The 26,115-nt window shown below is 36.3% G+C and overlaps 2 protein-coding genes across 2 annotated transcripts in view; one reads left to right on the plus strand and one right to left on the minus strand.

Annotated features, from left to right (window-relative positions):
- LOC127845319 (LIM domain-containing protein jub-like) overlaps nucleotides 1-7,837 on the minus strand; it is a 55,380-nt gene extending 47,543 nt beyond the window's left edge. The window contains 1 exon segment of the mRNA XM_052376169.1: nucleotides 6,281-7,837. Within this exon segment, the coding sequence (XP_052232129.1) occupies nucleotides 6,281-7,409 (1,129 nt within the window). The 5' untranslated portion in view covers nucleotides 7,410-7,837.
- A 2,887-nt stretch (nucleotides 7,838-10,724) lies between these two features.
- LOC127846310 (probable ATP-dependent RNA helicase DHX35) overlaps nucleotides 10,725-26,115 on the plus strand; it is a 67,852-nt gene continuing 52,461 nt past the window's right edge. The window contains exons 1-4 of the mRNA XM_052377477.1: nucleotides 10,725-10,863; nucleotides 15,489-15,622; nucleotides 21,301-21,393; nucleotides 21,949-22,026. Coding sequence (XP_052233437.1) covers nucleotides 10,827-10,863; nucleotides 15,489-15,622; nucleotides 21,301-21,393; nucleotides 21,949-22,026 — 342 coding nt within the window. The 5' untranslated portion in view covers nucleotides 10,725-10,826. The remainder of the gene's footprint in view (nucleotides 10,864-15,488; nucleotides 15,623-21,300; nucleotides 21,394-21,948; nucleotides 22,027-26,115) is intronic.

A 26,115-nucleotide genomic window follows, 5' to 3' on the forward strand; every position in this document is an offset into this window, starting at 1 on the left:
GTTGAAACGGATGTATTGGAGAATCGTTCGAGTCAGGATTTTACTGTCAGTACGGGAAAGTTTTAAAACAATTAAACAATATAAAAAAGTATATATATTTTTGTATGACAGGGGGATTTTTTGAAGAGTCATAGCGCACCAAATGACGTCTTTCGACGCTGTTTTTCTTTGAGTTAAAACGCACCACAGAGCGTTAATTGACACGTTAAATTAAAAAAATCAACGTCGGGAGGGGACACCCCTCCTGAACCACCCCTATCAGCCCCGGGGCGCCTGACAAAAATCCTGTGGAAAGCACTGAACTGCTATATGCCACCCTACCGGGGGCATAAAAAGCCCTGTTTCCATGTTAAATTTTAGAAATATAATTGCATTATTGAATACCATTAAAGGCCATGTTGTGTGACTCAAGAAGAAGTCATTTAATTCAGTACTGTTGGTCAAAAATAAGCTTGAAGGCTTGGTAGACTCGATGCTAAAATGTGTCATTTCCATGTTAAATAACAATTCAAGCTTCCTTTAAGAGAGTGAAAAAATTTTAACAATTGCTTATCATTTTATTGATAGAACTAGGCTAAGCACTGCCCGCAGACAAATATCAGCATATCACCTTCAAGAGAAGATTGGAACAAGTCAAACTACCTGACATTTTCTAAATATTCAGTTCAATAGAAATTTTACATTTTCTAATTAGTCTGCATAAGAGAACTTGTGTGTTACTTTTCTTCAATATTATTAAGAAACTAGTAAAACAAAAATAATAGACATTGCATTTCCAAAGATTCAACATTGCACTTGTATGGTGACCATTCCATATGCTTTTTAAGAAAGAACTTTTGAACCCTGTCAGATGAGTACAAATCAAAGATAGCAATGATAATCACGTGCAAAATATTTAGCAGATTAGCTCCTCTTTCTAGTGCCTTGTCTGTTAATAGGGCAACAACAATGCTTGATTTGCTGTCATTGCATTTTATCAAATACCAGTCTAAACAAATGTTCCTGTTTGAACTAATAGGAATTTTAAAATACAGACTGAGCACAAACAATGGACCTGTCCCCAAGCAGAAAAATATTTGACAGCCAGGCATAAAGGAATGCTTTAGTTTCAAGGTGCCTGTGAACAATACGGCCAGTATTTAATACACTTGTTTACAGGTATGAAGGGAAGTGATGGGCAAGATTAATGATTATGTTTGTATTAGAATGTATTGACAAAACTGTGGCATAATCCCTCAAAAGATGATCATTGATAACAATGTAAAATAACTTAAGGGATTTTATTTGAAACAGAATCTCGATTTTTGTTGCAGCCATTTTGAAATTTTCTCACTTTTGACACATTCAAAATACCTGTCTTGCATCATTTATTATCCCCACGCTTTTTGAAAAAAAGGTGGGGATATTGTGGTTATCTCCGCCGTCCGTCCGTCCGTCCTGGCCACTATCTCCTCCTACACTAAAAGCACTAGAACCTTGAAACTTACACACATGATAGCTATGAGCATATGTGCGACCCTGCACTATTTGGAATTTTGATCTGACCCCTGGGTCAAAAGTTATAGCGGTTGGGGTGGGGCCGCGTCAGAAATTATCACTCATTTTTTAGGTTATTTTACATTTACTTCTTTATTTCTACACCGATTCACTTCAAATTGATACTGGACCTCTCTTATGACAATACGGTCAATCTCAACCATGCATGGCCCCATTCCCAACCCTGGGGCGCCCCGCCCACATAGGCCACACCCACCAAAAATTTCCATTTACTATAATTTTTTCATTTCTACACGGATTCACTTCAAATTGATACTGAACTTTTGTTATGACATTAGGGTCAATCTCAACAATGCATGGCCCCAATCCCAACCCTGGGGCGCCCGCCCACATAGGCCACACCCACCAAAAAATCCATTTACTATAATTTTTTCATTTCTACACGGATTCACTTCAAATTGATACTGAACTTCTCTTATGACATTAGGGTCAATCTCAACTATGCATGGCCCCATAACCAACCCTGGGGCCCCGCCCACATAGACCACACCCACCCAAAATTGCCTTTACTATAATTTCTTCATTTCTACACCGATTCACTTCAAATTGATATTGAACTTCTCTTAAGACAATACAGTCAATCTGAACTATGCATGGCCCCATTATCAACCCTGGGGCGCCCCGCCCACATAGACCACACCCACCCAAAATTGCCTTTTACTATAATTTCTTCATTTCTACACCGATTCACTTCAAATTGATACTGAACCTCTCTTATGACAATACGGTCAATCTCAACTATGCATGGCCCCATTACCAACCCTGGGGCCCCGCCCACATAGACCACACCCACCCAAAATTGCCTATTACTATAATTTCTTCTTTTCTACACCGATTCACTTCAAATTGATACTGAACTTCTCTTATGACAATATGGTCAATCTCAGCTATGCATGGCCCCATTACCAACCCTGGGGCACACCTAGGTCAAACATTCGGCGTGGGGATACGCGTCGGCCTCTGCCGCGCCATTTCTAGTTTTAGATGCATTTTTTTATATAATAAAATTTACTTTTTTGCATGATATTTTCTTAAGTTTAAAATATTATTACTAAAAAAAATTGTGAAGAGCATTTAACCAATATGCACAAAGTTAATAGCTCAGAGTTTCAGTATTTTGACCCCTGAACATTTTATTTGATCCCTGCACATTTCAAGCACTGTGTCGTTTTACTCCTGATTTATTAGAAAATCTTTTGAAATCTATGATCTTTAATTGTGGTGTAAAATATTTGTGGCTTAGCCTTAGAAGAAATTAAATGTATGGACAGCTGACTGCTGCTATATTTATAGAGACCTGACAGCTTTCTGAAAGCACTTGTTGGACTACCATACATATATTTTGTGATCCATGGAGGTTTATTTTCTGATTGCCTCAGGATGATAGTTAAACATAATCTAGCAAAACTTGATAAATGATACAATCTTTGCAGATTCTGAGGGAAAAAATTGTGAGATAACAGATTAACGCAGTTCATCATAGTATCTATAGCATCTCCATAAAATCCTTATCTTTGAAAACACAACACCAGGTAGTATTAAGGTTCGGTGTACATCATGCTCACATATAATTACATGAACATTGTTCACAATTTTCGTAAGACTTAGCCATCCATGGCTTTGAGCCAAGAATCCTTGTTTCAGGAAAGAACAAAGTTGCCTTGTATATATTACAGATCGGCAACAAACTGAATCATTATCAGGCTATGCTTGAGGCAGCCATCAACTTCCCTTCCTGTGTAAATTGTTTACAATATTCCCCATAAGTTTCAAAAACTATTCACAAAAGATAATGCCAAACACCAAACAGCTTGCTTCACAAAATAAGACTGTTGGAGGCTGGAAAAGTCTTCAACAGGCACAAAAATGATACCTTCTAATACATCTTCAAAAAGAACATACTATTATTATATGCATTACATTATTAGACATGCGAATATTTCTTAGTAAAAATTGATTTTTTTATGTCCAATTCAGTGTTTTTTTCATTCAAAATCGGGTCCGGTAACCGGACCCATTCCCAATGGAAAAAAAGTATATATTTTTCTCAAATGGGAGCTAAAAATTCCCAATGGAACCAAAAAAAAATATTTTTTTTTTTTTTAAAGATCAATATTTTGTTCATCTCCCATCCATATAAGATCAACCTAAGTAAATAAAATACTGGGCACACTTGTATCCTCAATTTTGAAGAATTTGTTAGCAAAACAACAACAACAATAATTTCCCAATTTTAGTCAAAACGCCGCGAATTTTCCCAATCCAAAGGGACCCCGCCCCATTCCCAAAATGGTGGAAAAAAACACTGCAATTATAATAGAGTACAAGACTTAGTGCCAGCATTCAACAGTGCTCCAGCTAGCAATAAATAGAGGGGCGCTGCGCCCCTCTAAAATTTGCCCACTTAAAAAGCGCCCCTCTATTTTTCTGTCAAATGCCCTTTTGATCTCTAAATTCCTGTTTTCAGGCCGTATAAATCGCCAGAAACATCGACATGAATACACAGATAACACCCTTACATGACTGCCTGGGGTGTATTAAGTCAACACATTGTTAACAAATAAGCCCCAAGGGCATGGTTTGTTATCAGATCACTAATTAGCCTTTTGTTGCAGACGATATTAACATGCTGTGAAAGATTATCTCTGAGGTCACGCTTGGTTAGGCACAATCACACTGAATGAAATAAAACTCAGCACTATTGATTTTTTTTAACTTCTGAATTTTTTGGCTATAATTTTTTGTTTGGAAAAAGAGTGAATTTTAAGTCCAAATACCTATTAACATTTGAAAATTAATCATCTTTTTTTAATGCGAATATGCGGTTATTTTTAAGTCCCAAATTACGGAATAGAAACATATTTGTGTTTGGATTTTATTTCTGAACTTTAAAACACTGTCTGTCCTCAATCATGATGAATTTTAAAATGAATAGGGGCAGACAGTTGTTATTTCAACAAATAAAGAACTTGTTTGGAAGGATGATTTATCACTCTGCAAGTAAAATGTAATGTTGATATTGTCATATATTTTCGCGACCTAACAAAACTGTCAACGTTGTTGACGTTAGTTGAAATAACGTGTTGTGAAATAAATATATCCTATTATTAACAATAACAATGTTTCATTTTAATCCTCAGACTGGATGCTACTTCATGGTGACATTGATCATTGTTTAGACTTTAAATTTGTCAATATAGATTTTTGTTTTAATAAATATTATTATTGTGGACAAACATTGGCTCAAAGTTATTTAAAGCAAAGAATTTAAGTAGTGACAGTCACAACGTTTTTTTTGATCCAGTGAAACCCCTGAATTTATTTCATGTTTTCTTCATTTCATTTTCTTTTAAAAGGCCACTGAATCACTGATGCTGAAACTGAAACCTGAAAGATTAACATGCAGTTCAATGACAGGTGATCAAAAAAATCAAAATTCTCCCCACACACACACACCGGAAAGAAATATGATATCTATATATCTCTAATGCGTGTAGTCGGATGCTAGCCCAAGTCGGTTAGGGAATTGGCTACTAAGTTGTTTTCCTTAGCGCCAATGTAGATAGTAATATGTTTATTGTAATTTCCTTACACAAAATGAGGAACAGCATACAATTGGTTAAGTCATCCAATGCACTTCTGTTTACAATTAATAAGTATATAGTATAACCATAGTATATACTTAAGTATATGCATAACCAAATGCCCTATTTTCCAAAATTACGCGTGAAATGTGCCCTTTTAGGGGAAGCTCCCCTCTATTTTGAAAAGCTGGCTGGAGCACTGTTCAATAAACCCCAACAAAATAGACTAATAAAATAAAGAAATATTTTCATTAGTATTCAGCATTGGTTTTCATTTTGCAAAATGTTTAAGTGAGTTGCAAGAAAGTTTGCACAAAAAAAGTTTAATCCCAATTCACCCATACATGTCCTTTCTGTTTCAAACAACACTAACTAAACCGATGGTCATCTGGCACGTAACCATTATGGCATTATAGCAGGTATTATGATTATGATTTATATGAACAACTAAGCTAAAAGGAATTTGCACAACCTTTTGGCTTATCACAATCAATACAAAATGTACCAGAACACATCAAGATTACAGGACTATCAATTAGCACGGCAGTTCATGACCAGTTAAATCTGAGCTTAATTTTTTACATGCATTTAATAAGCATGGACTGATAATTCAATGCCTAAAATCCACAACAAAAGAACAAATTCAAACTTTGCAGTTCAGCAGTTTCAAATGCCAAATAAATGCAAATTTAGCAGTACATAGGTTACTATCTTATGCAAGGTTTGATTTATGATTACTACAACATTTTCTATACCAGGGCCCTTAATCTAACAAATCTGCCGCCGAATTTCGGCGGCAGTCCCCCACCTGAAAAGTATACTTTTTTCCCCTTTTGGGGGGAAATCCCCCTAAAAAAAAGAAAAAACATTTTTTTTTTTTAATAGAAAGATGTGTCTCATGATTATTATATCTCAATTCTATTTCAATTTAATCTTTTCAAACATACTAAATTATGAAAAATGCAATGAATATAGTGCAAACATGTACAAATGAAATAATGAGAGAGTAAGTAAAAAAATCCCCCAAAAAGGGAAACACCGCGAAAATTCCCCCTCCTAAGGGCTGCGGACCCCTTCCCCCAAAGTAGTGTGAGGGCCCTGTATACTAATACTCAGTGACTGACCAAACTGTATCTTACCAAAGTATTCTCCACCTTTGGATGCTGCCTCCATTTCTTTTTCTAATTCCTCTGTCAATTCTTCCATTTTTCGCTCAGCGCTAGTTGGTCCAGTTGGCTTTGGTGGTGTCCTATAGATGTTCTGTAGTCCAGGGTTCGATACTGAGGGTATGGGAGACCCAGATGATCCAAGTACCCGTAACTGCATTGGCTGCTTTGCAAAACTTGGTGGAATGTTTCTTGGGGGCAGCCCGGGCATAGGTTCAGTTTTATGAGGGCCATGATATGGTGGGGGAGGTGGAACACTGTCACCTACATGTACTCCCATATTCATACTGTGTTGTAACTGTTCGGTCAAAATATCCACTTGTCTCTCGGAATTACTTTTTGGTACTGTTTTTGGAATTCTTTTTGGAATTGCAGGGGGTGGGGATCCTTGCACATAGTTCCTCGGTTCAATGTATATAGAATTTCCGTTAGTGCCCATAGGCGTTTGATATGAAACATTAACGTGTGGCAATGTCTGTTGATAAAATAAAGCATTAATTCTTGGGTCCGTATAGGCTGATGGATGTGCAGGCTCATTTATAAAACGATGTTTCATCTGCGTCTCTTGTATCACCATAGAGTTTCTCGGACTTACTAGCCTTGGGGATGAAGAGCCACGCATAGAATCTATGCTTAAGCTAGATATGTTGCTCGCAATACTGTTTCTGTTTGGATTCATGTTGAATGATCCATATGGTGGAGGTGGCTGTGAGGTGGTAATGATGCTTGAACTTGGACTAGAATTCTGCGAGTCACCTGCAGTCCCTATGCTGGATCTTGGACTGTACTCTGAACCTTTGGAATTCCCATTGTTTACTGGAAAGTAATACCCTTTATGACTAGGCATGTTGGGCGCTGGATGCCTTACTGTTCCTATCACAACTTCCCGCTGGTGATGTAGTTGTTGTTGGTGTTGGTTTAGCAGCCCGTGATGTCGGCTGTTGGTCACCGACTGAATAATCTGTTGCACATTGTTGTCGAACATGTGCAATGCGTTTGTGTTAACTCCGCTTGGTGACATTGGTGGCTTTGTTAAGTTCACTGGAATTCCAGCCTGTTTGTAATCCATATTATTTTGTTGATACATGTTTTGATGTTTCATTATGAGAGTAGATGAATCTATGTTTTGAGATCACCCCTCGATTCGCCGCACATAAAGCGGATCCGTAATTTCTGACTTTAATTAAATTTATCAGTGATCACATCTTTTCAAAATAGAACTTAATCATCTAAAATAAAAATAAATAAACAACAAACGCGTTCTTGTAATAAAATCCTTGAAGAGTATTTTCCAGATTTCAAACGAAAGCCTCAACACAGAAATCACCGCTCTTCGCTTCTCTTTCATACAAAACACAACTCAAATTGTGGTTGTATACATACGCAATTAATTGGCAATTAGTCACAAGTAATTGTAAGTTCACTCGCATTTAAAGCTGATATAAGAAAATATAACACAATCACACAAAGTCCAAATTAAAATTACGCTTTAGATACTCCAAGTTGCATAAATATAACGACAATGGTAAGGGATTAATTTTTCTTAAAAATGTAGTCTGCTACTAAAAATAACATGTTTCAAGAATAAAAATGAGCACGTCAACACACTCAAATACACTACCGATCTCTTTGTTCAAACTTCCAGCCGCGGTTAACTCCTATTGACCGCTGTCGGAGAAGGTTATTTCATTCCGATATGAAAGAAGATATAGGTGCTTATTTTAAGAAAATGTGTAACAATCTTTACTTATGGTCTCTATATCTATTGTTTTTGTGGTAAAAAATGTACTGAAAAACTGATGCCCTTGTAGCGCATACGTCTCTAGTTGCGACATTTTAAACTTGTGTATACTGACCATTGATCTCAAAATTTGACAAGTTATCAAGGTTACAATCACTACTTTGGACCATGAATGTTGCAACATGGTTGAGCATTGTAGCTCAATTGCAATATATAATAGAAAACCAAAGGCTTATTTAAAACGCTATCCAGTCCGTTTCCAGGGCCTAGAACCAGTACTCGGTGTCAATGGGGAAGATCTAGAGAACGCTCCCACAGTGGGGATCAAACCAGTGACATCCCGGTCGCTAAGTGGACACCATATCCACTACGTCATTGCGAATTTTAAGGTTGACTTCTACAAGTACTACTATTTATCTAATGCATGAACTTTTTGGAAATGCTTTAAAATAAGATATCTTTTATCATATACAAATTGCCTATGTGTTATGACAATTTCATACATAGGTTGTAGAATAAAAACGCATCCATAGTCAAATGGCCCTTAATAAGCCGATATATTATATCTTGTAAAATTGTTATATTTGAAAACGACAATTCCAACATAATTGTACAAAATCATTAAATATGATGAAACTTATCAAAGCTGTTTGAAATTAAAATGTACAATGGAAATAACACTACAAATTAAATTAACATAAAAATATAACATTTGCAAACGCTTAACATGACAATGCCAGGCTATCAAGTTTTACTTCTTATTTTTTATTTAAAGCCATATAAAAACTCAAAATAAACGAATATTTCGTAAAAGAATTCGTAAAATAAAGTTAACCCGTTAAAATCAGTGTTCCTTATAGCAATAGCTAAAACTTAAACTCTAGATAACTTCTGGTAGCATAGATTTAACGAAATACACAATGCTCGTTTTTAGTTGGTCGCGTAAGCGGCCAGCTAAATTTACAGAGCATATTTTGCAAATCAGTATGTGCTTAGAAGCCTTAAGTACTGTAAGAACCACAACTCACTCTGCAAGGGACGATTACCGCTGCCTGTCTGCAGTAGACCACAAATGATTCTGCTCTAGACTTTACATGACTAAACACCAATCATACCGTATTCAATGCGTATAGGCACAAACTAAAAATAATACCACCAAAAACTATTCCCAAATGTTTCAAAAAATGAATTACAGAAATAGTAATATTATTGTTGGAGATTTCAACTTAAAACACCCCTGTTGGAACCCTGAGGGTGATCCATGATGTGACGATCATGCCGAAAATATCTTGAAATGTCTTCATAATAACAGCATTAACTTCATTAACCAAGGCCAGGTAACGAGACTGGCTGACCGCGAAATCACTGTGATAGCGCGATAGACCTTGCCCTTATTTCATCCCACCTCCAACCAGTAAGCCAATTCAACGTAATTGACGATTCCTTTGGCAGTGACCATCTTCCGATAATAATAAACCTTAAGCTTAAAATACAAAATACTCTTCAGTCCACACAACACAAATGGAAAATTAACAAGGCCTCACCTGAGCAATGGAATAACTTTAAAACTCAGTGTGATAACGAATTCATCCATAATCAAGATTACACTGATATCAATACTTACTTTAAATCATATGTAACCAAACTTAAGACAGCGCTTGATAACTCCATCCCTGTTGTAAACAACAAACCAATAAAAATTAAACGCTCTGTTCCATGGTGGAATCAGGAAAGCGATGACGCCATTAGATATCGCACATATGCTCATAGCTACCACTAGTGCTAATAGTGTAGGAGGAGATAGTGGCCAGGACGGACAGACAGACAGACGGTGGAGATAACCACATAATCCCCATGCTTTTCAGAAAAGCGTGGGGATAACAATGACCTTGGCCCGACTAGCCCAACGTACGTCACAAGGGATAGATCTCCATGCTAGATTTTATATCTAAATGTCCAAATGGTCAAACAGATTCGTGAATTAAAAATAAAGATATAAACCCGAAACCATGTGTTTAATGTAGAGACCACTCTATCATCACATCGGTCTAATAGAAAGTAAATTTATGAAAGCATATCACTGAAATATTTATCTATGTTTAAAACAACACCCACAGCCTTTCACGAGTCTCTAAAAATAGAAAAGGATGGAGGGACATATACCTGGCATTAAAATTAAGCAGTATTGTCACCAAAAACTTAATTTATATACAACAAATATAATTTAATCAAGGGAATATTATGAAACAAGGAGAGTGAAGAATCAAGAAAAAAAGATTGACTCATTTGAAAGGCTTAAAACTCTAGAAAGGCCACCGCCCTTATTTGTATTTACAAACGAACACACAAAAAAGCATTTAAAACGAACACAACAAATATATTAATACAACATTATTATTAAGTCTTTGAGATCACAAGTAGATGCACTAAGAAACTATGGCATCCAGATATGGAATGTTGAAGTTTTTAAGGAGCTGTGAATTGTTCATTATTATTGCAAAACATAAAATCGTGATTGTTTGTTTCCTTCCTTGTGTTTAAAAAATATAACAATCCAATTGTAAACTATCTTCCGATATGAAATCAGAATTCTTCTATTTATGAAGATACTTCTTATCAAGTTTGATTTACAAAAGCTGAAATCTCTACAAAGTTCTTTTGATACGCTGACGTGTTTTGTCGTCTCTTAATTTTACGAATTCAATTACACATACTATTATTGCACTGACTATTCCGCGAAAACGTCCGAATGTGTAATTGGATTTATCCTGTTAAATCATGTCGCAATTAAAGAAACCAAAATTTTGGAAACCAGGTAAGTGAGCAAACCATGCATGTATCAAAAAATGGTAATAGCAAAAGATGTCAGTTTTGAACGTAATAAGCAAGTAGCGGCAAAATAACGAGTATCATATTCGGATATCCCATTTCGGACAGTATTCCATTAATTGCAGGGCTATAGGTAACTTTTGGGGTATATGGGTTAATCACCCCCTGTTTTTGACAACAATAGTTTTTTGTAAATTCAATAGAGTTTTAGCAAAAATGTTCACCCCCTACTTTTGAGCTTAATTGGGTTTTTAACCCCCGGTTTTTAATTCAATTGTGTACTTTAACATGTCTTTAGGGAATGACATATATGGTGGACAAACCAGTTACCGAACGCCTAAGAAATTACGTTAAATTACCTTAAAATTGAAACACTTACAATGACAAAAACATTTTGTTTTAACAAATGACTAACAGTTCAATCATTGAATAATTTATCTGTAAAGTTTTCCAGCAAACTACCTTCAAGAATTCATAACAATGATTCCCTGGTTATTGTCACCTCTAGCAGACAAAACAAAATGGCGGCCAATGTAAACATGACCTATTACCCGACACTTCATAAATACTACTCCAGTATATACCAAGTCACATGAAAATCACGTGACCCTGTCTCGGCGAAAAAATCTGTGTCTTCTGCAATCAAAATTGCAAACGGAAATATGCTTTTTGGTGTGTAAATGCCCATTTTGATAAATGCATTCAAAAAGCAATAGCTAAAAACACATAAAACGTGTAAATAACAATAAATGCATTCCTTTAACCTGTTTTCGGCGCATTTGTTTCAAGCTAAGTAGGCAAGTAGGTCATGGACTTCATGTGCGACCATTTGTTATCAATGTGTCGTCATGCGCACTTTTGCGCATGTGCATACAGAACCAAAATAAAACGTCCGATAATAGGTGCTGTTCGATAACAGGTACTTACACAATATAATATAATAAAAATCTACTAAGGTTACTATATTATTTATACACATGGAATTCAAAAAGGTACCTGTACATTACAACAAACAATTACTGAATTTCTGATCAACGTTCATTCATTTTTTCGTTGAATAAGATCGAGTGCATGAAAATCGCTGCACAATTGATGAAGTTATGGCTGTTCAAAGTGATGCACCCCGTTTTTGAGTCATTTTGAGTTGAATTCCTTGAAAATAAAAGTAGAAATCCGACGGATCTACGAATAATTTCAATAATAAACCAAAGATTGATAACAGCTGTAAAGACTGCCTTCTTTTCTTCATAGGACAGCATATAAACTATCCGGTACATTTTTGTACGGAAAATAACCAGTCTAAAAAATACGCCCCAGGGCTCAACATTAACGGTTGTGCGATTGCCCCTGGCAAGTGAAAGTTGGGTTCGGGCAAGTTATTTTATAATCTAGTTGTCCCCACGGGCAAGTGCAAAAAAGAACAAAGAAAAACGTGTGTTTCTCTGGTTAAATAGTACAAATAATCACGAACGAATTGCCTGCATGAATTTACCTCGACGATTGTTTTATCAGTCCAAACTAACTACGCATGGTGCGCATGCATTTCCAAACTTATTTTTAGAAACGCCGTAAATGGCGTGGGATTCCAAACATCGGCTTTCAAATGCTTTTGTGTTTATCTTTTTCATTACTGTTCAGTTACAAATAACATTGTTGGTGTTTTCAGTCACGAAGACAGCTACTCAAATTATAAAACTATATAAAAACAACAACAAATAGCTACGGTATATATATTTCCTATTTTTCAACATTCATTTTCAACAATCTTTTGCTTTACGTCAATTGACATTTTTTTTTACAATTCTCGTGTTGTTTACAGTACTGTTAGCAGACGAGAAATGTCTAGTTTCAGGGGTTTTTTTTACTAAGAAAGTGACGCCGATATTCGGCGTCTTCCCCTACCAGAATTTTTCCCCTCAAAATACAATTTCCCCACCAAAAATATAATTTTTCACCAAAATATAATATTTTCTCTCAAAGAAATGTTTATTTTTCCTTTGAGCATTTGACAATTATCCAATTTGCACCATGTACAACGATCTTTCTCTCTCTCTCCAGATGAACACAAAAAATCTGGGAATCCCAGTTATTCTAAATATAGCTCTTAAATAACGTTATGTAAACTGGGCAACTAATCGTTATAATCATGTGACTATTTAACTGGATACCGGTCTTGCGCGAGAAGGGTGTTTCGTCAATAAATTACCAGAAACCAGTCGAATTTTCATCCGGGCTATGTGCAAGCCAAGATATAAACGTGAAAACAGAAAAAAATGTCTCACAATTGGCGTTCTTACACAAACAAAATAAAACATTCGGAATTGGAAGATACTGAACGCATCGAGGCATTTTTTTAAGAAAGAATCATCGAAAACCGTTATAACCCATCAGGATTTTGAGGTAATCAACATCGAACATTGTGAAAGTGAAAGTAGACAATCGGCAGCTGCTGCTCCTTTCCCTTCCAATACTGTAGCAGATCAAGATCGTCAACCCATTCATCATGAAATTGAAATCACAAAATTGACATCGTCCCCCGGCCCCAGTACAGAAATATAGTTAAAAACATTTCCCATAATTAGATCTACACCTGCAACTTAATTAAGGACTTTGACTTTAATACGTGTTAAATGTGTTTAAGAACAAAAAGGAGACAAACCTCTTTTGATGAGTTATAGACATTGAAATGAACAGTTTTTATTTTTTCCCCTTATATGTCTCTTTCGCACTCTTTTTTCCCCTTTCACCCAGCGTCCAGCGTCTTCCCCTTTCTCTAAAAAAAAACCCTGAGTTTATTAAGCTTCGGCTTTACACGTAACTGTAAGTCTGCAAAAATCCAATGAAAAATGAACAGAAAAATCATCAAAAGTGCAACAAGTAGAAATTGCAGCGAAAACACAACTTTTTACCAAAATGGAAAAGTGAGTTTGAATGACTGAGATATTATGAATCGTTAGAAGCAATGACGAAGACGTGGAAGAGAATGACTAATTATTTCATTAATAATCAAACATTGGCACAAATATACATTTAGACTTTAATTGCTGTAATCATTTTGTTAAATGTGCAAACATAAAAACGGTTTTGTGGTGTATCATTTTGATTTTTATTAAAAAAAATGAGGTTTACAGTTAATGTGATATTTTATGTTTGGGCAAGTGGATTTACGTTCAGGGCAAGTAGATTTTCTAAGTACTTGCCTGGAAGGGCAAGTTGGTTTTTAGGTTAATGTTGAGCCCTGCGCCCTATGTTCGTAAGAATTTCGTTTCGTGACACAAGGTTTTTTACGGGAATTACTTTATTAAATTTGTATTTGCGTTTTTGTACGCTTTATTTTTAATTTAATTACGTTTTTGGTTATTATGCCCCCCTTCGAAGAAAAGGGGGTATATTGTTTTGCTCATGTCGGTCCGTCCGTCGGTATGTATGTCCTTATGTCCGTCCACCAGATGGTTTCTGGATGATAACTCAAGAACGCTTAGGCCTAGGATCATGAAACTTCATAGGTACATTGATCATGACTCGCAGATGACCCCTATTGATTTTGAGGTCACTAGGTCAAAGGTCAAGGTCACGGTGACCCAAAATAGTAAAATGGTTTCCGGATGATAACTCAAGAACACTTATGCCTAGGATCATGAAACTTCGTAGGTATATTGATCATGGCTGGCAGATGACCCCTTTTGATTTTCAGGTCACTAGGTCAAAGGTCAAGGTCACATTGACCCGAAATAGTAAAATGGTTTCCGGATGATAACTCAAGAACGCTTATGCCTAGGATCATGAAACTTCATAGGTACATTGATCATGACTTGCAGATGACCCCTATTGATTTTCAGGTCACTAGGTCAAAGGTCAAGATCACTGTGACCCGAAATAGTAAAATGGTTTCGGGATGATAACTCAAGAACGCTTATGCCTAGGATCATGAAACTTGATAGGTAGATTGATCATGACTCGCAGTTGACCCCTATTGATTTTCAGGTCACTATATCAAAGGTAAAGGTCACGGTGACCCGAAATAGTAAAATGGTTTCCGGATGATTTCTCAAGAACGCTTATGGCTACGATCATGAAACTTCATAGGTACATTGATCATGACTTGCAGATGACCCCTATTGATTTTGAGGTCACTAGGTCAAAGGTCAAGGTCACAGTCATCCAAAATAGTAAAAGGGTTTCCGAATGATAACTTAAGAATGCTAATGCCTAGGATCATGAAACTTGATAGGTACATTAATCATGACTGGCAGATGACCCCTATTGATTTTCAGGTCACTAGGTCAAAGGTCAAGGTCATGGTGACCCGAAATAGTAAAATAGTTTCCGGATGATAACTCAAGAACGCTTATGCCTAGGATCATGAAACTTGAGAGGTAGATTGATCATGACTTGCAGATGACCCCTATTGATTTTCAGATCACTAGGTCAAAGGTCAAGGTCACAGTGACAAAAAACATATTCACACAATGCCTGTCACTACAACGGAGAGCCCATATGGGGGGCATGCATGTTTTACAAACAGCCCTTGTTTAAATTGCGTAATAATGCAAATACGCGTGTTATCTATAGCCCTGCTTTAATTCTCACATTGATATGTATATGTTATAGGGGATGCTGCACCTGGGTCAGGCCTGGAGGAGGAGAGAGGGTCAGGCAGAGAGAGGGAAGCAACCACCATTGTCTACAACCCACACAAGTCCTTGTCCATAGAGCAACAGAGGCAAAAGTTACCCATCTTTCATGTAAATTCCTTCATATGTACCACAATACAATTTAATACACATACATCTCAGAATGAAACAATTAAATATTCAGGGATAGAAATTAACGGTTGCCCATTCGCCTGGGACGAGTTATTTTTATGCCGGGCGATTGAATTTGAAAAGCTGGTATTCCATCCCGGCGAATAGCTTTTTTTTAAAAAGCTGTTCTAAACAATCAATACATTGCACAGTATTCATCAATACCTTTACCCCTCTGGCATGAAAGGGTCTCAGCCAATTAAATTGCGCCGTTCAAAACTTCGAATAAACATAAAATTTACAGCGTCTGACGTTGTAAACTTTCTGTTCAAAAATGCTGCGCCAAAGTCGTAATAAATTTAAATATGTGGCAATTTATTCAAGGCATTTCTCAGCCTCAAAAAACTAACCTTCAGACAGTGCTCCAGATAACATGCGTAGAGGTGTAAAAACAAATTAAATTTCTTAAATAACGATTTACCGTAGGTTTCCACGTATAGCGAGCTCCCATGTATAGCGCGCAGGCTGTTTTTTAAACGCAAAATGGAGATAAAAATATTTAAAGACAATTATACCACCAAATCGGACCAAAAATGGCCGCCATTTTTGCTATTGCACAATCCAATAATCCGGGGCATTGGAAAGTTTAATTAAGCATTCAAAATAGAAAGTGTCATTATGATTAGGAGCATGGGTTGCATAGCACTATACTTTTCTGACAATTTTGTAAGTTTCTAGCAAAAGATTAACAGTCCACGTGCATTTCGTGAAAAACGTGAGAAAATAAGAATTAGTGTACATCGTGTCCTTATTCCTCGGGGGAAAGCATTGGCATTACCGGTAAATTTGAATGTCGCATGGGAGACAGAGATGCAGTTGTTGAGGTACACCACTGTTGAACGTTCAATATTTATACACACAAAATGCAATTGCATATCTTCACGTTCTCAAGTGTCAATTAGTGTCTCAAATGTCAATTAGCATCTTAACAAGTCGTGGCACATATAACTCAATAACATCTGCCAATTACGAAGTGCAAAATGACCCCCTTTCACACCTACCGTTACCTGCAAAAAAAAACTCGTTCGCACCTGCCCTTGCCTGCTCTCCGGACTGTCGACAACAATCCCCATCGGAATTCATAAATAAAGAAGTGTAAATACACAAACAAAGAAATGTCCGCAAGTTTATTCAAACAAATTTTTTTTCGACCAAAACTTCTTCTACCGCATTCATTTCTACCAGTAGCGACTTCTTGTTTTTTTGACAATAGCCCCTCAGTCTGTACGATTATACTATACTTAAATTAAACCGCGCGTGTTTTTCACGTTTTCCTTTGATTAAAATACGCCGCTGTTAGTTAGCATAGTTTGTAAGTAAAACGATCAAATAAAATTATTATCACCTTTTCATTTCAATCGAAAATTGGCAGAAAGTTGTAACATCGACGACATAGAACTAATTATTTAATTATCACACTTTAATTTAGATCGATAGTCAGCTTGGACATAATTAATTTATTGTCACGCTTATTTTCATTTTTAATCTTATAATACGACATTTGCGACCGGCCGCTATTTTGTTCGCAGACGACAATTTTAACTGTGTATCCATAGCTCCACCCATTTTACGTTTCATTCAACAACGTCATTTCATGTGTAAGCGAGCTCAGTTTTGATTGGCTAGCTACCATGTGCACGTCAATATCAATAAGGTCAAGCGATGTCTCGATACAGGTGCAGACCGGTTTTCGTTCACTGTTCAAATTGCGAATACTTTCATTGAAACAAAGAGAAAAATATAGAAAACCATTTTCGGGTTAAAATGGCGACTGTTTTCAATGAAATTTTACGAAATTTAAGCATTTTCGCAAATCGGATTTTTCGTGAGCCAAATTCTCAATATTTTCGCAAATGGCTCAAGTGGCGAACGACAGCGCGAGCCCTGATTATAGGGTGGTAGTTTTCTGGAAAAAAACATGGCGGCCATTTTTATTATTTACGATTACACAACATATTTTTTTACCAATTTAGCAGCCAGGACAGCGTTGTATCAATGTATAGCGCGCACTAGTTTTTTAATTTGAATTTTGGAGGTAAAACACTGCGCGCTATACGTGGAAACCTACGGTAGATTTAAAATCTTTGCATAAAGTTACGCATTGAAAAAATAAAACACGAATTCAAAATTTTCGAACGTGCGTAATACTGCCAGTAGCAAATTATATACGGTAAACATTTCATACCGGTTCTGACTTGTCTAGGCGCTCAACTAAAACTACAACTTTAAGTCAGCGTCACTCAAGTGTTTGCTGTGAGGAAGAGCCACACCTAAGAACGGTCGAAAGGCCAAACGGTCTCGATTCTGTTCTCCTAGTATTGCAGGCGAGTCATTATTGTTTATTGTACCTTTTTAATTACACTTATCATAATTGTTATACACTAGTAATTTACTGTATACCTATTCAAAATGTCATTAAAATAAAATGTTAAATATAGTTTTTGATATGACTTTAACGGCGACCAAAAGGCCATTATGACCTAAGATTAAGTGTCAGTGACCGTTTCACATAAAAAATCAAATTTTTTATCTGGAGCTCTGCCTTCAGAAAAACACTACTCATTAAAAATCAATAGCATAAAGAAACACGAACAATCTGATTGGCACAAGCGTGCCGCGGCTATTGAGTTAGCAAAGAGCAAGCCAAATTATTTTTCTCAAGCTACAAAAACTCTCCAAAGATTTAATGCTCAAGTTTTCAATTAATTTTGTAACATGTTCAGAACCTGTCATGCGTTGGTAGTGAACAACAGGCCGCTATTTGACTTTGAGTGGATGTGTAGATTAGATGACATGAAAGGCATGCAGCTATGCGAAACCTACAGAAATGGAAAATCTGCTTTAGTTTTTGTGAATGCAATTGCTACAACTCTGTTTGATAGAATCTCGACAGAAATTTCAAAAAGTCACTTCCTATGCGTAATAGGGGATTGCAGCACAGATTGCTGCTATTCAGGAACAAGAACTCTGGTACTAAAGAACTGCTAATGTTGGTAAAATTGAAACATATTTTTTAGGAGTGAATAAACCAGAAAAAGCAGATGCATCAAGTCTTGTTGGTGGAATAAGGCATTAAGTAAGCACAAACATGTCATTAGAATGGAATGATGTTTCTTCTAAGCTGGTGGCTCTATCATGCGATGGAGCAAGTGTTAGGAAGCAAAAAGAACGGCCATTTATATAAAGCATTAGGAAAGTTCTGGGCGCGTAGTTATTTTGCTGGGAAACCTAATTTCAGGAGTTGGGTGCCTGTCTGGGCAATCAGCCATATAAAGTAAGTTTCCATCCCTGCTTTGATATTAAAATTTTAAGCCAATACACTTGCTTTCCTTTTAACCATGTACAATTGGGGACTTTTCAAACTTAAATATCTCAGTTATGAGTAAAGACATTGATTTAAAATTTTACATACGATCATTTGACTACATTCTATGCAAGCTCACGATAAATTTATTCATCCTTTACAATTGGACGCTTTAGCACGTGGGGTAAGTGTGGTTCCATATTTTTACACTTGGAAATGTTGAAACGCGATTTAATCCTAGTTTTATTTCGATGTAATTATTTTATGTGGGTTCTTACACAAGGAAAACATAAAATTAATTTACAAAACAATATAGCTCATATGAATAATCAGGAGCGCAATCGCGCACTTTGCATTTTACAGGCTACCTTTCCCACTTGCTAAAGCGTCCGATCGTCACGGATGAATGATTTTATCGTAAGCTTGCACATATTGTAGACAAATGAGCACATATGCAATTTTAAATAAAAAATATTTACTCATTGCTGAGATATGTACGTTAGAAAAATCACTTAGTGTAGTAAAAGGCCATATAAATGTTATTCCAATTTAATTTCAATTTCATAATTCTAGGTAAGTTTTTGCACAAGAAAAACATAACATTAATTAAAGAAAAACAATAAAGCTTGTATGAATATTCAGGAGCGAAACGGCTCAATCGGCATGTTGCAATCCGGTCAGTTATTAAGACGTGTAAGTTTAAGCTTTTTACATTCACAATGTTATTATTTAACGTTGTACGAGTACGTTGACTTTTGAATTGACGTATTTAATTTGGTAAGTTTTATATTTTGTTGTTTTTCAATTTCAATTAAATTTTCATTAATTATCAGATATGTGTTACATTGTTCTTGATCTGAATTTCAACACAAGCCGTTAAAAAATAAGAGAGCTATATTGATATGATTAAGTGATGCGTTAGAAAAGTCTCCAAGTGTAGTATATAATCTTGCATATATCTTGTATTGAGAAACATGAATGTTAATCCAGTCACTCGGATTTTTCTAGCCATTTTGGGAAAAGGAGTCTGGTCATATAATGGGATTTTTTAATCGATAAAAGTGGCACATTTGGGAATTATTAATTGACAAAAAGGACTAAATTAAAGTTATTTATTTTGTAGGATGTTTAAAAAATTAAGTGGAGTTATATATATAGAGTCTTATAATCATAAGTCAAAAGTGACTTCTTTCTTAAAAAAAAAGGAAATTGGGATTTTTTAAATAATTTCGGTTTGGGATCCTGTCGGTTTGCTTTGGGATCGGGTCCGTTTAAAGGCCTTTTTTACATAGCCCCCTGAGTCACATATTGAACTGTAGTTCTTCTCAATGTGATGGTAAGTATTCATGATTACAGCCATTAAAATTTAAACATGGTTAAGTAATCACAGGCTTTTTTCTGACTTTCTGGGAAAAGACATACCTAGCTTTCATTGAAGATTCGTGTTCTTCCAAAAAAAAATAATATTGGATTAATAAATACTGTGCATATCAATAATGTTTACTCAAAAGCAATTACATTAAAGAACAACATTTTGTAGGTGATTATGTATTTTCTTATAATGTTTATAAGAATAGGGACTTTTTGTTTGGTTAAGAATTGATGGAAAAATAGCTATATTTTGCTTTGAAAATAGGTTACCTGTGAGAGCAGTCAAAAAAGTCCTGCAACAAAACAGACTTTAAAGTTTTCTGTGATTATTGATTGAATCATTCATGCCTTTTGTTACTTTAACATGCAAAAGTATTATTTGCATGATGGTGTCAAAAATTAACTGGCATGTGGATGTCAAAACAAATGACTTGGTCTTCTCAGACTATAAAATCTGTATTTTGGGAAACCTAGCAAGAAAACTGCTTGTATTGAATTGTCAAATTTGAGGTAAATTTCATTGTTTATGACCAAAACTTGTCCTTAAATAAGTGCTGCACTATCCAATATTAAGGAAACGGTTGTTTGAAACTTGTTTGTTTGTGTTCCTTTGCTGTATTTCAGTCATTGAATCCCTGTGACATAAACTAAATGCACAGAGTTATGCCAGAACTGGTCTTCTTGATTCATTTTCTTGTAGAATGTCCATCGCAATATTATCATCATACAAGTTATGTAGTCAGGCTGTAAATTGAACGTGCAATCTTCTGTAGTTTGGATTGTAATTCAAACATACGCAACTGAGCTGGCATACCCAACTTAATTTTCTAAACACAATCAAAGAGACCCATCTTGTTGCCCCAACACACAATCAAAGAGACCCATCTTGTTACCCCAACACACACATTTAATTTAGCCTTTGTCGTTCTTATGTGTCTGTCAGGTGAGGAACCACATTCTGTATCTGGTGGAGAAATACCAGACAGTTGTAATAGTGGGCTCAACAGGATGTGGGAAAAGCACCCAGATCCCCCAGGTAAAAATAGCCCTATAGTTTTATGAAAGCATTTTATGATATTAAAATATGTGTGACATGCTTTTTAGATTAATATTGCCTAGAATAAACAATTGTTTTTTTAATTAATTTAAAAGCATTCAATTAAGAACATTTATTTTTATATTTACCCAAATCACCTTCTCTATTGAACTTGTATTTTGTACTGTAATAGTGTTTGTTAATGTGTTACATTCGCTGTAGTATTGATTTAAATGATGTTATATTTAATATTTGAGTTTAATCAATGAATCTGACATAATTTGCTAAATTTCTATGAATTAAATTGATGCAATATTTCTTTGTTATAGTTGTGTTACTTCATTGATACCCATAGGAAATAAAAAAATATGATTGTTATTTCATTAAAAAAATTGCCACTAAGATTCAGCTGTTTTCCAATAGTCATAGTGACAATTTCTGAAAAAGTGCTGTGACAAAAATTTCCCCCAAAATGACCAATCTACTCATGACTAATGGCTGTGTTTAGATACGTTTCAGGCCTTTCACAGAGATTGAACTTGTTTTTCTTGCCAGTACCTGTTGGAGGCTGGCTGGGGTGCGGAGGGACATGTGATCGGAATCACGCAACCACGCCGTGTTGCAGCTGTCACGGTACAAATATTGCTTCTAACAAAACTGATGCCTTAACCCTTTTTCACTCAAAAATGCACTTTGACACATTTGAAGTCCTTTAGAAAATCAAATTAAATTGATATCTTTCTTAATATATTCAAGTTTGAAAGGGTTCATTTTCAACCCTAAGATACTGATGCGTAGCAAACAGCATAAAACCTGAACAAACTGCGAGAAACTCGCAGGCTGTTCTGGTTTTATACTGTTTGCACATAGCCATTTCACTTTGATTCTGAGTGGGAAAGGGTTGACACAGTGATGAGATTAGGCTGTTCTTTTTTAGGAGAAAGTCATAACTTATGCATAGGTTATTTCAGCTTATAATGCGTCAGCCACCCAGCAAACTAATGTTAATTGTTGTTCAAAATAATGCAGCCTTATTTGAGGTGGTTGGCATATAGATTCACCCTTTTTGGATGTCTTTCTGTCGGTACATGATACTTTTTAGCTCACCTGATTGCTCAGGTGAGCTTTTCTGACCGGTCATATGTCCGTCCGTGCGTCCGTCCGTGCATGCGTCCGTCCGTCCGTAAACATTTGCTCGTAAACACTCTAGAGGCCACATTACTTGTCACATCTTCATGAAACTTGGTCAAAAGCTTTGCCCCAATAAAATCTCGGCCGAGTTCGAAACTGGGTTGTGCCTGGTCAAAAACTAGGTCACTAGGTCAAAAAAAAGAAACAACTTGTAAACACTGTAGAAGTCACATTTCATGCCCAATCTTCATGTAACTTTGTCAAAATGTTTGTCTCAATGATATGTTGGTTGAGTTAAAAAGTGGTTCCGGTCCGTTGAAAAACATGGCCACCAGTGGGCGGGGCAGTTTTCCTAATTTGGCTATAGAGAAACCTTGTAAACACTCTAGGAGTCACAATTTTTGCCCAATCATCATGAAAGTTGGTCAAAACATTGGTTTTATTGATATCTCGGACAAGTTCGAAAATGGTCCAGATCGGTGAAAAAACATGGCCGCCAGTGGGCGGGGAATTTTTCTTTATATGAATATAGTGAAAACATGTGAACACTCTAGAAGTCACATTTTTGGCTCATTTTTCATGAAATTTGGTCAGAACATTTGTTTCCTTGATATGAGTGTTGAGTGCGAAAATGGTTCCGGTCAGTTCAATAACATGGCTGCCAGGGGGGGGGGGGGGGCAGTTTTCCTTATTTGGCTATAGAGTAACCTTGTAAACACTCTAGAAGTCACATTTTTGCCCAATGGTCATGAAAGTTGGTCAAAACATAGGTTTTATTGATATCTTGGACGAGTTTGAAAATGGTCCAGATCGGTGAAAAAACATGGCCGCCAGTGGGCGGGGCATTTTTCTCTAAATGAATATAGTGAAAACATGTGAACACTCTAGAAGTCACATTTTTGGCCCAATTTTCATGAAATTTGGTCAGAACATTTGTTTCCTTTATATGAGAGTTGAGTTCGAAAATGGTTCCAGTCAGTTGAATAACATGGCTGCCGGGGGGGGGCAGTTTTCCTTATTTGGCTATAGAGAAACCTTGTAAACACTCTAAAAGTCACAATTTTTGCCCAATCATCATGAAAGTTGGTCAAAACATTGGTTTTATTGATATCTCGGACGAGTTCGAAAATGGTCCAGATCGGTGAAAAAACATGGCCGCCAGTGGGCGGGGCATTTTCCTCTATATGTTTATAGTGAAAACATGTGAACACTCTAGAAGTCACATTTTTGGTCCAATTTTCATGAAATTTGGTCAGAACATTTGTTTCCTTGATATGAGAGTTGAGTTCAAAAATGGTTCTGGACAGTTGAATAACATGGCTGCCAGGGGGGGGGGGGTTATTTTCCTTATTTGGCTATAGAGAAACCTTGTAAACACTCTAGAAGTCACAATTTTTGCCCAATCATCATGAAACTTGGTGAAAAGATTGGTTATATTCATATCCCGGACGAGTTTGAAAATGGTCCAGATTGGTGAAAAAACATGGCCGCCAGTGGGCGGGGCATTTTTCTCTATATGTATATATTGAAAACATGTGAACACTCTAGAAGTCACACTTTTAGCTCAAGTTTTATGAAATTTGGTCAGAACATTTGTTTTCTTGATATGAGAGTTGAGTTTGAAAATGGTTCCGGTCAGTTGAATAACATGGCTGCCAGGGGGGGGGGGGGCAGTTTTCCTTATTTGGCTATAGAGAAACCTTGTTAACACTCTAGAAGTCACAATTTTTGCCCAATTGTCATGAAAGTTGGTCAAAACATTGGTTTTATTGATATCTCGGACGAGTTCGAAAATGGTCCAGATCGGTGAAAATACATGGCCGCCAGTGGGCGGGCATTTTTCTTTAAATGTATATAGTGAAAACATGTGAACACTCTAGAAGTCACACTTTTGGCCCAATTTTCATGAAATTTGGTCAGAACATTTGTTTCCTTAATATGAGAGTTGAGTTCGAAAATGGTTCCGGTCAGTTGAATAACATGACTGCCGGGAGGGGGGCAGTTTTCCTTATTTGGCTGTAGAGAAACCTTGTAAACACTCTAGAAGTCACAATTTTTGCCCAATTGTCATGAAAGTTGGTCAAAACATTGGTTTTATTGATATCTTGGACGAGTTGAAAATGGTCCAGATCGGTGAATAAACATGGCGGCCAGTGGGCGGGGCATTTTTCTCTGTATGTATATAGTGAAAACATGGCTGGCGGGTGGGGGGGGGGGGATGCAGTTTTCCCTATTTGGCTATTATATAGAGAAACCTTGTAAACACTATAGAAGTTACAATTTGTGCCCAATCATCATGAAAGTTGGTCAAACCATTGGTTTTATTGATATCTTGGACGAGTTTGAAAATGGTCCAGATCGATGAAAAAACGTGGCAACCAGTGGGCGGGGCATTTTTCTCTATACGTATATAGTGAAAACATGTGAACACTCTAGATGTCACATTTTTGGCCCAATTTTCATGAAATTTGGTCAGAACATTTGTTTTTCATTGATATGAGAGTTGAGTTCGAAAATGGTTCCGGTCAGTTGAATAACATGGCTGCCGGGGGGGGGGGGGGGCAGTTTTCTTATATTTATATAGTAAAAAAAGCTTGTGAACACTCTAGAAGTCACATTTTATGCCCAATCATCATGAAACTTGGTGAAAAGATTGGTTTTATATATATCACATAATTAATGCCCATAGATTGTCCAAATTTTCATTATATTATACAAAATCCTTGTAAACACTTTAGAGGTGACAATTTTGTTTCAGATTTTATGAATCTTGGTCATAATATTTATTTTTTGTAAGCAAAGTTTGATGTTTGGTAAGGGGGGTCAACTCAAAATATAGGTCACCAGGTCAAATCTTACAAAAATAAAATCACTCCATATGCCAGAGTTTTGGTTCAATAATGTTGAAACTTGACCAGGATGTTTGTGTGGACAATATCTAGGTCAAGTTTGACGTTTGGTAAAGATTGAATGAACCGACTCCCTCTTGTTTGTGTTTCTGACTACTTGAAAAGTATTGGTGCCATAGAAATGCGACTTTATGAACATATCAACCTGCATAAAACGTGTGCATCTCAATATTTTGGTTTGAATATTTTTTACGTCACATAGTTATGGCCAACCCATGCAAAAGCATCGGACCTCTGACATTTCCGATAAAATTTGCTGAGGTCCGGTATTATTCCCAATGTGATCCTAGTGTCCAAAAAATAAATTAATTAATCTGAGCCGGTGCAGTCCACACAGGCTAATCAGGGACGACACTTTCCGCTTTCATGATATTTTTTGTTTCAAGAAAGTCTCTTCCAGTTAAGGACGAAAGTGTAGTCCCTGATTAGCCTGTGTGGACTGCACAGGCTAATCTGAGACGACACTTTACACACATGCATTTAACCCCTTTTTCACAGAGCACAACCCATATGAAAACTTATAGATTGTTGAATTTTAAAATACAACGAATTTTACCAACCTTTCAAACTTGCTATCTTTGCTCGCTTTTTTTGTTCATTGTCAATTCATATTTAATCTTGTGTAAACAGAAAGAATACTAGTGTTACTTGTTGGGATGTGTTTCTTTCATTGTCAATTCAT

The sequence above is a fragment of the Dreissena polymorpha genome, chromosome 9 (assembly GCF_020536995.1).
Source record: "Dreissena polymorpha isolate Duluth1 chromosome 9, UMN_Dpol_1.0, whole genome shotgun sequence".
In the NCBI taxonomy this organism is placed as follows: Eukaryota; Metazoa; Mollusca; class Bivalvia; order Myida; family Dreissenidae; genus Dreissena; species Dreissena polymorpha.